The sequence below is a fragment of the Phoxinus phoxinus genome (genome assembly GCF_949152265.1).
Source record: "Phoxinus phoxinus genome assembly, chromosome: 21".
Taxonomy (NCBI): domain Eukaryota; kingdom Metazoa; phylum Chordata; class Actinopteri; order Cypriniformes; family Leuciscidae; genus Phoxinus; species Phoxinus phoxinus.
Window position 1 is genome coordinate 10,162,119 of NC_136896.1, and position 15,510 is coordinate 10,177,628.

Here is a 15,510-nt window from a genome sequence, read left to right on the forward strand (position 1 = left end):
CGTAGCGGAGGAGAGACGGGGGAACGAGCCCAAATCTGATGGCACGCCAATCGCGTCGACCTGGGTGATGAATTATTCTCTGTCTAGCTCCCTGGCTTGGTATTATCACAGGGTTTGCCAGAGAACAGGACTGACAGCAGTGACAGCCCCCAGAACACATTTCCCTCTGACAACTGATACTTTCCTAATACGCTCCCTGCCTCTGTCTTGTACTATGGTCCGCTTTTCTACACTTTTTATTTATTTAAGTGAAAGGGGGGCTTTTGCTATTGTATCTGAGGGCTCTGGTTCACTCAAGCCACAGTGTCTACACAAACTAGATTACACACACGCACTCGCTTCTTCTCTCTCCTCAACATGCACACACACACACACACGCTCCAGTATATCACCTGTATTTTTGTTTCATTTGTTGATCCAACAGGGGGCTCTCGTGCTTTAGAAATGTGTGAGTTTTTTTCATGTCAAATGAACTAAAGCTTGTTTTTTCTGTCTTTCTCCCCTTGCCCCACTTCTTTTTCCTTCTCTGTCTCTTCGCTTTCTCTCTTTTTCCTCTCTCAACCTGTTTCCATTGCAGAAAAGGTCACGTATTGCCTACAGTGATGAGGTGCGGAACGAGCTCCTGGGGGATGATGCGAGCTCCTCGGAGAGTCAGGTAGGGTGTTAATCAGGGGCTGTGCTTTCCCAGTGTGGGTGGCTGCTCGGGGTGAGGACGGGTCAGGGCCACGAGGGGCAGAGAGAGGCAGGCATTGGCACCCAGTCATGCAGAAGCAACACTGTTTAATGCTAAGCTGCCCAGTGCTGAATGGGCTTCAGGCTCTAACCAGCGTCTGGGCAGTACCAGATTGGGGTAAATTCCCGCTTTCTCCCAGCTGTTCACCATCCGCACAAACACTTATTCTTCTAAAAACGAACCCCCCCCCCCATCAAAACAAGAAAAAACCTGCTATTTTCGAAGATCCTTAAACAGAGGGTGTCACTGTGGAAAAACTGTTAATAATACAAAAAGGAATGATGGTTGGTATTATTTCACATAAGTGTAAGGATATAAAAAATAAGTTATTTGTTAAAATGTATATATTTTTCATCAGATATGTGTGTGTGTGTGTATATATTTTTTTCCTGTTTTATTTGTTTGTGTGTATACTCTAAAGTGAGCATTTAACATTTAGGATACAGTTTTATCACCTTCTTAAAAATAGGACCCCACAATAAGATCCTTTGAATAATTACTGCATTTAATTATCTCGCTATATTTATCGAATGTGCCACATGTCAACACAGACACCAATCCACAAGCGTACAGACATTCATCATCTGTAACTATTAAGGTTTTTTTTTTTGTCTTTTCCCCCTTATTAGCATTTCACAGATGAACTTTGCACCACACATCTTACAAACATATGTAGCTCTAGCCGTGATGGGTAATTGATATGCATATTCTCACCAAATTAGTGGGACACAAAAATGAGTGTGACACTTCATACGAAGTTAGTAGTAGAAGTGTCCCTCGAGCTGTCAAACCCACAGCTAGACATTGATGGTTTTATCAAATTCTTGCCAAAGGAAAGGAAAAATATAACTCGCGTTTGCTTTTTTTTTATTGACTCCCTTCTTGCTTTTGTAAAATCAATTTATGACAAACCATATTACTTGAGTTGTTATTCAAGCTGCATTCAATGACAGCTCCTTTTATCAAAAATAATTATGAATTGTCATGGAAGGCACAATAGCTCATTTGATATGGATTTTTAAGATGCGGGCTTTCATACTTTATTCACTTTTGTGGTGTTTGAACAATAGGACAATAGTTTAAAAGGATTATATTTCAGTTCCTGAAGTTGCTTATTCCTTTTCATATTAGCAATTCTCTTAACACTTAAAGATAATTTGCCTAATAACAAGACATTAGAGACAATAACAAGAGATACGTTTATGTTAGATTGCAGGCATTGATCTGGTAAATGGATGAAGTGCTTTGGGATGCTGTTATATTTATTGCCTTAGACACAGTCAAGCTCCCTACTCTCTGTCACCTATACTATCAAAAGCCTCTTTTCACACAAAGACCCAAACAATAAGCACAAGAGGGCATGAGGAAGAGCAATGTACTATGTATATACAAATATTTGAATACATTTGTAATTTGTTGTACACACACACACACACACTCACACACACACACACACACACACACACACACACACACACACACACACACACACACACACACACACACACACACACACACACACACACACACACACACACACACACACACACACACACACACACACACACACACACACATACATTATATATATATATATATTGTATATATTAAACTCATTTATTTATTTTAATCCATTTTCTAATTTGGCAAAACACGTCTAGTAGAGTAATATGTATAAATGTTTTATCCCATTTTCCATGAAATAGGAAAATGTGATCTCAGTCATTTTTGTTCTGTATCAGTTTTACACATGCATTTTAAATATGCATTTAAACATTTCCTTAACAGGAGAAGAAGAACCAGTTTTCTCTTTCAGACCTCAGGTGTTGAACTTAATTTCCATTTAAAAAAAAAATCTGAATTAAACTTGGGATCCTAACACAAGACTTGCTGTGAGTGGAGTGGTCGGAACTTCAGGGTTTTTTATCGAGCGAGACAGGACCGATAGAGCGGAGGGGAAGAGATGTAGCGACGGGGAAGGGGGGGGGGGGGGGGGGGGGTGACTGGGGTGAGTCGGTCAATTTAATTCCTTACGATCTAAAAGAGGTCAGGCTCATTTCATATAGCCCTGGCTGAGCAGATCATTACCAGTCACAAATCTGTTCGTTACATGGCGAGGATTTATAGCTAAGTAAATAGGGAGCCGTCATAAGTTCTGAAAATAGCGTGTTGGCCCTGCGATAATAGCTAAAAGACGGTTTAATAGAGTTCGGCATTTATTCGTTATCTGTATGCGGACAGAGACCGAATTGGCGCTATCGCTCTTTTTTTTAATAATGTGGTGGTCTACCATTGCACTTTTTTCTTCAACAATCCCTCCCCCTACCCTTTCCTCCCGAAACGCACACATTTTTACCACACACGTACTTGTGAGAGCGCACACACATTTTTTCGCACACGAATACTCTGCGGAATAGTTTCGATTTCAGACACAGCAGAAGGCATGGCCACGAGAGATTGGGCAGGTTTGAGCCGGCGTGGACCAGATTTGACAGGCTACAAAGGAAGCAGATTACCACTTGTATCGAGTTCCGTATTGGAAAAAAAAAATCTTTGTTTGAAAATCCGCTGATTATCATAACAGAAAAATTGCAGCAGTGCAGTTTTGAATAACAACCACATGAAAAAAAACCGAAGGAATGAACTCATCACAACATAATTAAACAATTTCGGAAAATTTCTTTCAGCTTTTCATCGACGTTTCTTCGAAAAAATGCTTGCGAGTTCAGGTAAAGCAACAAAAGACTGGTTGTCCGGTTTGGTTTAAAGAGGGAAAAAACGTGGCTTGAAAGAACAACAGCAAGCTTAAAATCTTCCTGATTCTCTTGGTAAATCCTCGGCGAGGGCTCGCAATCGTCCAAGCAGCACAAATATGATAGAACAAGGTTTGTTTGGTGTTCATTGAGACGGTCTGCAGGGTTGTGTTTAGCTCGGGTGGGCTCACAGCAAACCCAAATAGCCACTTCTATAGTGTATTCACAAACTTTGGCCTTTTGAATAATGCAGGCGACGTAAGGAAGCTACCTCGAAAATCAGCAGCTCGGAGCTGCAATGTGGCCTTACTTATTTTTCGTGTCTGGTTGTATATACTCTGTGATTCTGAACTTAAATTTTTTCTACTAAATATTGAAGATTAATCATTTTCAAATTTTTTATTTAATAGAATTTTCTTTTTATTAATCTTTTGATTTTTAATAGAGCATTCTCATGGTGTTGTTAGGATGTCTGCAATATAACTTTTATTCTTTTGGCACACAACCCCAATTATTTAATTATTTTGTAATACAATTGTTTTGTATCTCATATTTTTACATATATTTTATTTCTTACATGTTTATACCAGTTTTTATTTGTAAAAGGTTGTCATTTTAATTTAAGTTAAATAAAATGACCTCAGTTTACAAATATTTAACCTAATTTATTTTTCATTTATTTATAAAGCACTTCACAACTGCACATGCAGACCAAAGTGCTGTACAGTCAACACACAATTGCATTATGAGTATTATTTTTAGTTAGTGTACAATTAAGTAAAATTCTTATTCAATTTCACACCACATTTAGTTAAGTCCTCATTCTCCTATTTTGTTTTATTTTGTTGTGTTTTGTTGCAAAAGGTTCTTTGTTATATCAGAAACATTTCATCCTAGATTTACTGATGTTCTTCACATTGAGCTGCAAGCATAGCTTTGCTGTAAGCGACATCACGCCCATAGATTCAGCCTTTTGAGTCAGGCATTAGGTTTATAATTTATGATCCAAGTTCTGTCTCTTTTCTGATATGATAGCGAATGATTTAAAAATCGCGAAATTCAAAATGACCAGCGCACACAAAAAGAGATGAGAGGCCTTTAATAATGGCCCAGAGCTTCCCCTTAGATCTGCTAACCTTTAATCTCTGGCAAGAAATGGAGATTAAAAAATCACCTGCAACGGCTGACAAATTAAGAAACTTGTCCTTCCCCTCCTCTTCTGAATATGTTGTGCGCGGCTGATAAGCAACTCACCTTTTGCAGAGAATGCTTGTTAAATAAAGAGGCTGTAATGAAGAGCTGCTTTAAATGCTTAATGTACTTAAGTTTAAATTATGTTATCCCCTTTCAGAGAGCGTTCAAGGGCCACTAAGTGCATCGCATTCTCTGTTTTACTAGTTTTAATATGAGATTCCCTTTTATCAAAAATAAATTACCCATGAATATGATTTCTTTTTTTGTTCCATAAGAGGTTGTTGCCATGCATGATATGCAACATCTTGGCTTTATGTTTATGTATATACATTCATCCCTCCTGGGCCTAATGCATAATACACTTGACATTGATAGCGAGTCAGAAGTGATGGGCACGTCCTGTAATAATAAAAAGGAGCATTGCTTGGTGTCACTTTCTGTTTCTTAGCCCAGAAGTAGGAATCCTGCAGAGTTGTTGTTGTTAAGGAGCCTAAATCCTCAAAGCTTCCATTCTTACTGTACGCAATCTGTATTATCCTACTGTACCGACTGAAACGCTAGTGTTTTTCCCCCCTTATGCCATATCAAGTGCTGTGATGTGACTGTTTCTTTCCCCCTCTTCCTTGATGATGATAGTTTAGACGTCGTGAGTTGAGAAATCCATTCCCAGTCTCTTTGTTTAATGTGACAGCACGAGAACTTGATCTTTGTTTGTTCAAATAAGTCGGCATGAGTCTCGTGTTTAGCTTCTTTTAATGTGTTTGTCTGTGATTTCTAAATGCTAAACATGCAAACAGATAAATCGTCAAGGTTAATTCTGTACCCAGCCGCATGACTGATCTGCTTCCTGCCATGTCTCGGCTTTTTATCTCTCTCTCTCACTCTTTCTCCCTCCCTCTCTTTTTCTCCCTCCCTCTATTTTGTGCCTTCATGTGGCAGCTGATAAAGTTACGTGAAGAGGTAAGTGCTGCTCTTCCTTCCCGTTTTGGTCCCCTCTTTTTCCAGCGGATCCTCCATTCATTTTCCCGCTTCGTCAGAATAAAGAAGGCGTAATCTGATTTTTGAGTCTCTTTTGATTGAGCTCAAAATGAGGCTCATTTTTACATGCTGCTCTATGAGGAACTGAATCAAAGCTGTTTCACACCAAACCTTAAAAGATTTTATCAGCTTGTCAAAACATTCACCTAATATGAACATACAACGAGAATGCTGTTATAATAAAAAGGGAGGGGGAGACCGGGATAAGCTTTTATTCTCTTTTAGTGATGGGTCACAATGAACTATTTGTTTAACACTGGTTTGTTACTAGTTAAAGATTTTTTTTTTTTTTACACTGATATTATTAGCAGTGTTTTCATCAGAATATTTAGCTGTTAAGTAGTTTGCATGGTAAAAAATATTTTGTATTTTGTAAAAAAAAAAATATTTTGCTGTTACTGATCTGGTATTTTTAACACCTCGCGTCATAAACACTGATTTATATTAGATGTCAAGTTTAAAAATAGTTTCAGTTTTTGAACACAGATGCATCTTGTGGCTGATATTAAAATCTTTTTTTTTTTTCTCACTATTTTTTTAAAAGAAATTTATACTTTTATACTTCAGCAAGAACGCATTAAATTTATCAAAAGTGACTTATAAAGCTACAAAAGATTTAATCAAAGAATCCTGAAACAATAATAAGTAGCATAAGATTTTTCAATGTTGATAAATAATAATACAATTTTACTTGAGCACCAAATTAAGAAGAACGGTTTCTGAAGTATCATGTGACACTAAAGAATATTCATCAAATTGAAAAATAAATAAATTACATTTTAAAATAGAAAACAGCTATTTCAAATTGTGATAATATTTCACAATATTACTGGTTCTACTGTATTTTGATCAAATAAATGAAGTCTTGCGAATATTAAAATTTTACTGACCCCAAACTTTAGAACGATACACTATATGGTAATTTTTAGCAAAGTTTTGTAGAGCATCTTAAGACATTAGTCAACTAATCATTCACCAAGTTAACGTATCAATATTGAAAATAAGTTGTAATTTGTTCACTTAAGTAGTATCTAGCAGGCATACCGAACCTTATTTACCCTTTTAACTCCTCTTTTAACTTCTAAACTGTGTCATTTACCACATGAACTATATTTCAGTCTTTATCACTTTTTCTGTGTGGCTTCTGCTGGTATGTTATTAGCACACATGGCTCTAAATATAACAGAATTGTGAATTTACAGCCAACTGCGGAGTTCTCTTTGTGCAACGTTAGGAAGCAGCCCAAAGACGTTTCCCCCACTCAGCGGATGAGAATACAATAGCCTGCCTTTTAGTTTGAGATAAGGGGACAATTTGTAATGTCTTTTTGTATTTGTAGCATTCATCCGACTTGGAAGTGAGCATGTATGTGGATTACGGCAAAAAGGCTGTCGTCTCGATCTGTGTGTGTGTGTGTGTGTGTGTGTGTGTGTGCGTGTGTGTGTATTTGCTTGCTGGTATCTTCATCTCCTGTGTGTGTGTGTGTGTGTGTGTGTGTGTGTTGTTTGGACTTGGGATTCCCCTATTCATAGACACAAGCAGACACACACAGACTGCAATATCTGAAGATCTTCATTCATAAAGGAAGCCTCCTCTCAGTGGAGGACTGGATAGCACTGCATCATGCTTCTGCCTGCCTTTGTAAAGATGTTGTTTAGTAAATGATTGCTTATCTTTGAAGATAACGCTGTTTACAATGCAAATTTCTGATCCTTTCTATCTTGAAGAAATTGTAAAGATGCATTAAAAATTCATGGATGGGAAAAATGAAAAACCTTATCTTCTCTTCTGTCATCTTACGAAAATAAAATGACACTTGCATCATTTTACTAATTCATTACTACTGTAAGTATGTGTCATCCTGTTATGTACTGTAAAAAAAAATAACACAAATTCAAGAATAATGATCTAAAGTAGCTGATAATTCTCTTTACTCTTCCCTATCTTGAAGCTATACCAAAGTAAACAATACAGAGCAGACAGAAAATCCTCTTAGCTCACACAAGAGAAGAAATTCAGCAGTGCCTCTGGTTTGGAGGATCTTTGTATAGACTCCTGTGTTTGTCTGAACATCAGTATATTGTTTAGATTTCTTCACTTCCTATTGCTGAATAATCCCATCTGTAGAGCCACACCACCAACCTGCATTTATAATTTACAGCCCCTCACAGTTCTACCTTGACTTGTGTGTTTTTTTTTTTTTGTTATTGTTTTTTCCCACATGACCAGACAAAATGAGAGTATAGGATTTTTTTCAGCCTTGGGTCAGAAGATACCTTTAGTGGGTTCAACCGCCCTTGTTTTTACCCCATAATGCGTAGCTTTTAAATCATATTTTTTCGTTCTCTCATTTTACTGAATTTGAATCAAAGCCTGTGTAGCTAATACACACTTAGCCTGCTTTTTAAAACTGTACTTTTCCTCAGCTGGAAAACATGTTTAAATATTTAGCACCCTTATTCACAGCTGTTTGACACTTGTAATTCCTTTTCTTACAAGTCCCAAACAAACGGTAGAGAAGATCACATAGTCAGTCTGAATCATAGCTGTCATCATTATTCACTTTGACTCTACCCCCCCCCCCCCCTCCCCATTTGAAATAATAAGGAATCATCAAAACTTTTGAAAATTGCGATTGTAAGCGCTCGTGTTTGATATTGAAAAAAGGGGAGAGAGAAGGGAAGACAATTCTTTTGAGTCGCGTTCGCATTGTTCCTGGGTTCCACGTTAATAACTTACAACTGAAGTGCGGTTCTTCACGAAAGGAAAAAAAATGGTGAAGAAAGAAAAAAATGCAAAAAAAATGCAAAAAAAAAAAACTCGTTTATAGTATCTAAGAATGTCTTTGTTGAAAAAGTAGGTGTCAGATAAAAAGGCATACATGCTTTGGCACAAATGAGAAGGGGCGCGTGCAGAGGCGGTCGCAGGCGCACCAATATTTATCATGCCCTCTTTAAAAGAAGATTCTGTTGAACTCCATAAGACCAAAAAAAAAAGACAATTTTGACAGTCATGCTGCTCTAATAGTGAATAAATGAAGAAGAAAAAGCGGGTTTCTTTTATTCAGGTCAGTTTGGTCTATGAGAGTGAGTGATATGCATCCAGGGCTTTTTGTTTTAAATATCTGAATAGATATGCTATGTCTAAGGTGCTTTGTTACTCATAAAGATCTCCTTGCGGATGCATTTTGGATCCATATGTCAGCCCTTTATCCAAAACAAATTCGCAGAGCGAGGTAATTCGCTTGATTGGTGATTCATTTACATTTTCAGGAAGTCGTCGTTGTCACGTTGTTGTCGTCCCTGCACCTACGTGGCCACCTTCGTTGTTACCCCGGTGTGTGTCACCCTTATTCCCCCGCACCCCACATACTCTCACAATAGACATAAACAACCCCCCCACCCACCTCACCCCTCGGAAATATAGACCGACTGAGAGAGTGAGAATGAGCGAGGGAGACAAATTCAAGAAAAAGCTTTGAAGTGGCTTTCCGGCGCGCGAGTCTGCTGGCCGTCTCCCCGAGACGTGTCACCTTTGCCGAGAGGGAATAGGAAATCACGTTTCGAATGGTAATGATAACATACTAATCACTTGAGCTCTTTGAAGACGGGGGAGCGAGCTACTCTGTCAGTATCCCCGGCTGCCTTGTGCTTCCAGGCACACAGGCACATCCCTGGTCTAGGTGTATTAGTTTAAGCGGTGCATGTCAATACGTCCCCTCCATCTCAGCTGATCCAGAGGGGCTCATTAGGCAGAGATGGCTCCCTTTTCCCCATACGCACTCCCACCCCCGTTCTCTCCTCTTTCTCTCTTTCTCTCTCCCTCTCTCTCTCTTTCTCTCTCTCCCTCCCTCTATCTCACACGAACACCCCCTCCCTTAAACTATTAAAAAGTATTTCAGCTATTTTAAATGACATCTGTCAACTGAGAGGAGGTGAAGAGAAAAAAAAGTTCAGACTCTTTTTTTTTTTTTCTCCCTTCTCTGTGATTGTCAAACTTTGAAAAGTGGAATGTCGTCTATTTTTCATTTCATTTCCTTGGAGTGATTAGCAGCTACATATTTTGACAGCTTAACTAGAACTGGAAACTCGTTTCTCTCTTTTTTTCTCCCTCTGCCTTTATTCTTTCTGTGCATGTAAATGGGAATAAAGGTTACCATCCTTTTGAAATATAGTTACCTCTCTCTGTTATGCATTTAAAAATGGAAATACAGTGGTCTAATTTAGTGTTCACAGTCATAAATGATATGGCTTATCAGAAAATGGGTGTGTGTGAATTGTGGTGGATGATTCTTAGCCCTGTTTTCACTGTCTACAGTGGGGTTCAAAAGTTTGAGACTTCAAAGTTTTAAGAAAGTTGAGATGCATGTATGAAGTATGAAATGAGATTAGAAATATTGCAAATCCTAAACAATTAAGTCAGTAATGAAATGAGTATAGATTTGTGACGATGAACTTCTTTGTACTGATAGTTGATGTTCTTCTATTGAAGCACAAGATGCTCTTTGGATCATTCTCAAATGATTCTGGATCACATGATCATCAGGTTTTAAGAAAAAAGGGAACAAACCAAAAACAAAGATATTCTGAAAATTAATTGGTAATGAAAAATCTTACATTAAATGAGGAAAATGAAAAATAAACGCATTTTTACAAGTGAACTTCTGGACCCCACTGTAGGTTATTTTTTAGTACTTGTATATTTATATATGTATGAGATTTCTTTCTACATAAAATATAATTTCTAGTGATGTATTGTGTGTGTGTGGTGGGTGCGCGCATATACTACAGTTCAAAGTTTGGGGTCCGTAAGATTTTTACGTTTTTCGACAGTATTTTATTTTTTTAGGACTTTTATTCAGCAGGGAGCATTAAATTGATAAAAAGTGACAGTAAATGCATTTATAATGTTAAAAAGATTTCTATTTCAAATAAATGCTGTTCTTTTGAAATTTATATTCATCAAAGAATACTGTAAAAAATGTATCACATCTTCCACAAAAAATATTAAGCAGCACAACTGTTTTCAACTGTGATAACATTAAGAAATCAGCATATTAGAATGATTTCTGAAGGATCACGTGACACTGAAGACTGGAGTAATGATGCTGAAAATTCAGCTTTGCTGTCACAGGAATAAATTAAACCTAACAATATATTATTATATACATAATATATTATGTTATTTTAAACTGTTATAGTATTTCACACTATTACTATTTTACTGTATTTTAATGCCGTTTTTTTATGTTATCAAAAATTACGAATCTGAGACCACTTCATTCACGGACGTATAAATGCTGTTGATGTTGTGCAATATTTATTGCGTCTGTGGTGTCTATTTTCATCTTACATTTATTGACTTCTGACTTTACGTCTGCAACTCAACACAAGGCATACCAACCTTTCTTTGAAAAAGTTTACATGCCTCATTGGTTTATTTAGAGTGACCCCTAAAACATCCAAACTGCTCTGTAGAGAAACCATCAAGTGTTGTCAGCATACATAACAAATAAAACAACGTAGTGTAAAGAGGTTCATGGTGGCATCCTGAACTTATCAGACTAACAGATACTGTGTAATCTGAAGCAGCATTTGAAAATATATTGCAGCTCAATTAGCCATCCCTCCCATGCTAATCTTTGCCCTGGTTCTAAATATGAGCTAATGAGATCTGGCAACACCTTCAGAACAAATCCACTGCGAAAAGGAAGTCTCAATTAAAAAGAAAGGAAAGGTGTTAGATTGGCGCTCCGTCCTTTTTTGCTTTAGAATTTGCACGAAGATCAGTCCAATTTGTTATGAAAAACGCTCGTAATTAGACGTTCTTGAATCAATGTATAGGTTAAATTTATTCTTGTATATTAGTCTATTCCTTTTTGTCTTAGTGTGCCTATTAGTATGTTGAAAAATGTCTCTGTAAATAATGTCCTATTCTCCTCAATCACTCATTGTTTTCTTTCTGTTTGTGGTTTGTTTTCAGAGAGCACATCTGTTGGACAACACAGAGAGGCTGGAAAGGTCATCTCGGAGGCTGGAAGCTGGCTACCAGATAGCAGTAGAAACCGGTAGGCATTCTGGGTAGGGGGGTGAGCGACAGTAAATTGTCTCGCTCGTATACGTGCTAAAAAGAGAGAGAGTTGAAAAAAAAAAACGCCTTGACGACTGGTGACATTTTCAGGAGCACATCAAAGAGAAGCAAGGGAGAGAAAGGTGTAGAGCAGCAGCCGCAGTGCTGTTAGACTCACACAAAACACACTGCCTTATTTCCATTCACCTACCTGTGTGTGTGTGTGTGTGTGTGTGTGTGAGAGAGAGAGAGAGTTTTTAATATGGGTACCAAATGATGGCGTGTCGACTAGAATAAACAACAACAGCCTGCCTCCACCGTCCTGCAATTCTTAGAGCTAAATAAAGACAGAGATCTTTTAATAAACTGATTTCTAAATAAAGCACCCTACCCTCAACGTCACCCGATTCACACCTGTCTGACGAACAGTTTTCATCTTTAAATACAAGAAAATGAACTAATTTAGATCTGAAATAGATTAAATCAGCAGGCATCTTTTTATTTTTTTTTTATTTTTTTAGCCTGACTGTCAACGTGTTGTTGAAGCAGAGTGTATTCCTCAGAGACGTATCAAAGCTCGTTCTTCAAGAAGCTACTGGCTTTCTTTGGCTTCTGCCTTAGTTTTGAAAAGTTTGTTAATTTACACTATAATGGTTGGGTGGCTTGTGCGCCACGTCGACACAGTTAATAATTCAAATCAAGAAAGGGTTGCGCAGACCACTGGCTTTTGATGTCTCGCAAGAACAACTCACAAATTCATAAATGCAATCTGCATCCTCTGCTGAAAAATTTAGTTTCATTTATTTTGGATCCTCTCAAGCCCGTGCTCGGTATTTTCTTTTCCTGCATAATTTTTTATATATATATTTTCACTTCATCGAATGAAGGCCTTTTGTTTTTCTGCTATTCAGACATTTTTTTTTTTTACTTATGTCTGCCCAATTGAATTGCCTGCTTTCTAGTAGGAACCAAAGCAGAAACCCGTACACTCCAACGGTGGGATCAGACTCCCTGTGAGAGGAGTTTTTCCCCCATCAAGGACGGCTTCTGCCTCTGAGACCCGTTACAATGCCACACCACTCAGTGTGGGAGCCGCAAGCGCAGAACAATGTCTGTTTACTCAGCCTTTCTCTAACCGCGTTAAAGCGCAACTCGGCCTGTGCGTCTCACTCCTGTGATCCTAATCCCTGACCCCCGTACCCCACCGACCACCCCAACACTCGCGTACACACACACCTGCATCTTAAAAGCGTAGCGGCAGGTAGTCCTAAACTGAAGTGGCCCAAGAAGGACAAACCTTATACTTTTGGGATTTGGGCACAGCAACTGTGCGGGAAATGCACAGAGTCGCGGTAAACACAGACCTGCTTCAGTGGCTGTTGAGGAGCTACAGGGATAGATGCGCTTTGTTTGGGTTGCGGCGGTGACCCTCGCTCCCTGTGTCACACTGAGGCAGATCAGCCAGTTTATAAACCGTGTGTTAAAATTCACTCGAGCGGCAAACCACACCTGCTACAGCGCTGGCTATCGAGCGCCTACGGATATCTGTTATTCTGTAACAAAACAAAACAAAAATTCTAAATATTATAGAAAATAAATTATTATATATTTGCTAATAATAAAAGGTATTTTTTATAGGTTTTCTATTTTATAAAATAGTAATATAATTAAATATTTTATAAAATATTTTTGATTTGTTTGTTTTTATTTAGTTATACCGTAAATGTTTCTGTTTTGTTTTACTATATTGTATCGTATGTGTATACTTTGTGTGTATACTTTCTACACACACACACACACACACACACACACACACACACACACACACACACACACACACACACACACACACACACACACACACACACACACACACACACACATATATATATATATATATATATACACTATATAATTTTGCTTTAAGTATAACATAATATATATATAATGTATTTAAATGTTACACAAACACACACTCAATACATTTGAACATACACGTGCCGTGTATATGTATATAATAGCATAGTAAAAATAATATCAGTATGTTTGCAAATGGTATATAAATGGCAAATTACTATATTATTTACTCTACTGTTACGGTTAAATTTACTTTAATAATGGTTTAATCTTGTTAAATGCTCTGTGCCAATAATACGCAATATTGCTTAAGATTTAATTGTTTTTATCATTGGTTTGCAATTTCATGTTTAAAAATTTCACTGGAAGAATTCAGATTTATTTGACCTTGTCAGTAAGGAGACCGTGTTTGTGTGATTTTTAAGGGTGATTTAGTGTGTGATGCGTTCAGTCCAGCAGCAGCGTGTCAGGAGCACTCCAGGCCCTCTGAGAGATATTGAGAGTGCTCTCTGGACATGCAGAGCTTTTTACCAAACTGTTTGTCTCATAAATAAAGTATGGGTCTTCATTAGGAGAGGGCACCCACTTTAAAGCTGCCTGAACCGCCGGCCTGAAGAGAGCCTGGAGTACAGTAGGAGGGAGCAAAGCAGCCAATTTAAAGGCATTTAAATCAGAGATGTCCCAGAGCCCATGAGCGTTAAATAAACCCTAACGAAAGAAGGGCCCGGCTGTTTATAAAAGCCAAAGAAGTGGGCAGAAGAGTTTTTGTTTGGTGGAAAATAATATACCTAGGGGTGTAATTCTGTTGTTTGCACTCACATTTGGGATTGTTAAAGGATTTCGGAATATTTAGTCGCATCCCCCCCCCATAAGAAAACAATTTAATTACAGGCAATTTATGGAATGACCTCAAAATGTATTAATTAATCATAATGAATTTTTACGGAGTGTCCGATATAAACAAGCCGAGAGAAACAGTGTCCGTAAGGAGCAGAGCGGTGGCCCTTGAATACGCAGCAGCCGCTCCGGCGGCGGATCGATGGGGCAAAATGAAACCAGCTCATTAGGGATTGATTTCAGCAGTGTTTAGATAAGCAGAGTGGGTCGAGGCCTGGCCCCTGGGGCCCTCACCAGGGCCCAAAGTTCACGCAGAGCCAGGTAGAGAGTGTCTCTGCAGGCCATCATCTTTATTAGCACCCAGATAAGCTGATTATGCCATGTCAATCAAAGGTGCCAATGACTCAATCGAGAGGCCCTTCTTTTCTTTCTCTCTCTCCTTCCTTTTTCCTCTCTTTTTCTTTTTTTGTGATAAATCATTGAAGCGACCAACAAAGCAGTAGCCATGGCGGTTAAGCGAAGTAGCCCTGCAGTTGTCACCAAGACAGACGACGCAAAGACCCTGTGATGATGTGACGACTATTAAAGAGTACATCAATTTGTTTGAGAGCGGTTTGATTTTTTTTTTTTCCTGCAGTGGTATTAAAAGAGCATACGAGGTGGGAGAGTCGTCATTGTCGTCGAAGGCTTTGCGGAGAAGCCGAGCGTGCCCCCGATAGAAATAAATAACGAAATAAATGATCGAAGGAAGAAATAAATAAATATGTTTTGTAAACATGAAGAAACGCTGCTCCTTTGAGTGTGAGCACGGCTTTAAGACATGCTGTGTCAGTCCATGGGTGTCAGAGTGTCCCAGTAACACACACGCGATTGTCTCCGTCTCTCCGTTTCACTCTCTCTTGCTCTTTTTCTTTCTCCTCCATGTTATCGTCATTCTTTCATTTTCTTTCCTTCATCCCTCTCCTCCAGACTTTCTGGTTGTTTTCTGCCATTTTATGAAACTGATAACTTTGAATGGAATTTCCTTTT

At 38.3% G+C, this 15,510-nt stretch overlaps 1 protein-coding gene across 4 annotated transcripts in view; it reads left to right on the forward strand.

Annotated features, from left to right (window-relative positions):
• vti1a (vesicle transport through interaction with t-SNAREs 1A) overlaps positions 1 to 15,510 on the forward strand; it is a 123,055-nt gene that overhangs the window by 22,504 nt on the left and 85,041 nt on the right. For 2 of the 4 annotated variants that reach the window (XM_079595505.1, XM_079595507.1), the window contains exons 4-6: positions 578 to 655; positions 5,620 to 5,640; positions 11,701 to 11,785. In XM_079595505.1, the coding sequence (XP_079451631.1) occupies positions 578 to 655; positions 5,620 to 5,640; positions 11,701 to 11,785 (184 nt within the window). The remainder of the gene's footprint in view (positions 1 to 577; positions 656 to 5,619; positions 5,641 to 11,700; positions 11,786 to 15,510) is intronic. The other 2 variants (XM_079595508.1, XM_079595506.1) reach the window with 1 other exon arrangement.